The 1,988-nt window shown below is 40.8% G+C and overlaps 1 protein-coding gene across 3 annotated transcripts in view; it reads left to right on the top strand.

The window, feature by feature from the left end:
- The window catches only part of kifc3 (kinesin family member C3), a gene marked incomplete in the record, with an annotated part of 31,773 nt that extends 30,627 nt beyond the window's left edge, over positions 1-1,146 (top strand). For all 3 annotated transcript variants that reach the window (XM_035651782.1, XM_035651783.1, XM_035651785.1), the window contains 1 exon segment: positions 221-1,146. In XM_035651782.1, the coding sequence (XP_035507675.1) occupies positions 221-229 (9 nt within the window).
- Positions 1,147-1,988: the final 842 nt, after the last annotated feature.

Genomic DNA, 1,988 nt, shown 5'->3' on the forward strand with positions numbered 1-1,988 from the left:
TATTCTATTTAAAGCATTCATTAAACATGTTTGTTAGTTGTTCCCGCTCTCTGAACGGTTGGAGGCTGCAGTAAAGACTGAGTCTGACCTGAAGGTGGCGCTGTAGTGCAGCTCGTAGCACCGCGCTGGATAAAGAGTTTTCACATTTATTGCAGCAGTGTGGACATGGTCCGACAGAAAGTCCCCTCACTGCTGACTGATGGTCTGGTTCTCTCCGCAGGACGACTGAAGCTGACGGCCTGAGAGACGCAGAGGAGCGTGGGGTGTCTGCCAACGCCCTTCCTCCTGCCCTCCTCCTCCTCAGCCACTGCAGGAGCAAAGACTGATGGGAACTTTAGCGGGCAGATTACTCTGAACAGACTCTTAACTCTTGGCCAAATGTTTGGATTTCTGCGTCTTCTCGGCGTGATGACGGACGTTTAAAAACCACTGAAGCTCCTCCCACCTGGACTGAGAACCTCCCAGATTAACCAGTATACGCTTTCCAATCACAGTATTTCTTGTTTCTTTATAAAGTTGCACTTTAACTTCTAGATTATTTTCTAACCCACGATCCCAGATGTGGCTGATTATAATATATGCATAATATGGTTCTATATTTATGTTTGCTTTAATCTTGTTTTTCTTTGTTTAGATTTATATTTAAATTTTTTTTGAAGCCACGTGAACATTTAATCTTAAAATTCTGACATGAAAATGAAGATTTTCTGACTTCAATCTCATGAAGATGAATCTCATGTTGAATCCTCCTGGAGGTCGTCTTTGTGTCCTCCTTCATCCAATCAGGGTACTCCACTGATACCGAGCTGTCCAATAAGACGCGAGCAATACGAGGAAGTCTTCTCCCGTGTACACAATTGTTGTTTTTCCGTTCCTGTGGATGTTCTTCAATCTTCAATTTCCTCGACTGTTTCTCCCCCGGTGTGCTTCTGCTGTCGTCAGGGGAACCTGCAGGTGACCTTTGACCTCGGGCGGAGCACACCTGTAGCTGTGTGCGCAGGTGGAGCGAGTAGTTAGCTGTAGTCGTAGTGACAGGAATGCTTAGAAACGATGAGCTGCTGTGTGTCTGCTTGCTTTGTGTCCACTGTAGAGTTCTACAGTTTGTTTTTTTTTGTATTCCCTTTTTAATAAACACTCCAAAACAAACTCTGTGGTCCATTAACTATTTAACTGTTAATAAAAGAGTCATTAAGAGCTGCAGTCGCACCAACACCTCAACCAGAGCTGTGTATCAGTGAGCTTTAGAGGTTTCTAGTTGCTTTCTGTGTTTTTAAACTTCTAGCCTTATGCTAAGCTAGGCTAACCACATCCTGACATCATTGAACTTGTATAATTTATAACTTAAATCTTTGGTTTTTCTTTCTTCTTTTATATTGAATGATTTAGTTTAACCAGAAACAGCCGTAATATCTCTGATACAGGAATAAGGACTAATAAATGATCAATTAATTGTATAAATATTGATTAATGTAGCTTTAAAGGGAAGATTTGTCCAAACTACAATCTGTTACTGAACACAGTCAAATATTTACTGATAAAGAAACTGAATGCAGCCTGTTCCCACAATGCAACAGTCATGTGAAGTTCTTTACCACCCCCTGCTGGTACAAAAGAGACTCTTCTTTAATCCCAACATGTACAACTTTATTTAAATTAACAGGAAGAACGGTACATTTAAAACAGAGCGTCTAACTGTGAAAAGTGGAGAAAATAGAAAATTCATCAAAATATCATCTTCATCCTCTCAGGGGAACTGGGAATGTCTTTATTATTGATTATTAATCATCACCAACAACCTGAGGTCTTTTATTTCAGGTGAGCAGAGGCACAAAACATCATCATCATCATCATCATCGTCACTTCCTGTGGAGACTCTGAGTCTCGTAGAAACATTAAAGGAATGTAATTATTGATATCTGTTCAATATGAAGCTACAGCCAACAGCTGCTTAGCTTAGCTTAGCATAAAGACTGGAAACGGGGGGAAAC

Source organism: Morone saxatilis, unplaced genomic scaffold (assembly GCF_004916995.1).
Source record: "Morone saxatilis isolate NCDOM2014 unplaced genomic scaffold, NCSU_SB_2.0 Contig11, whole genome shotgun sequence".
Classification (NCBI taxonomy): Eukaryota; Metazoa; Chordata; class Actinopteri; family Moronidae; genus Morone; species Morone saxatilis.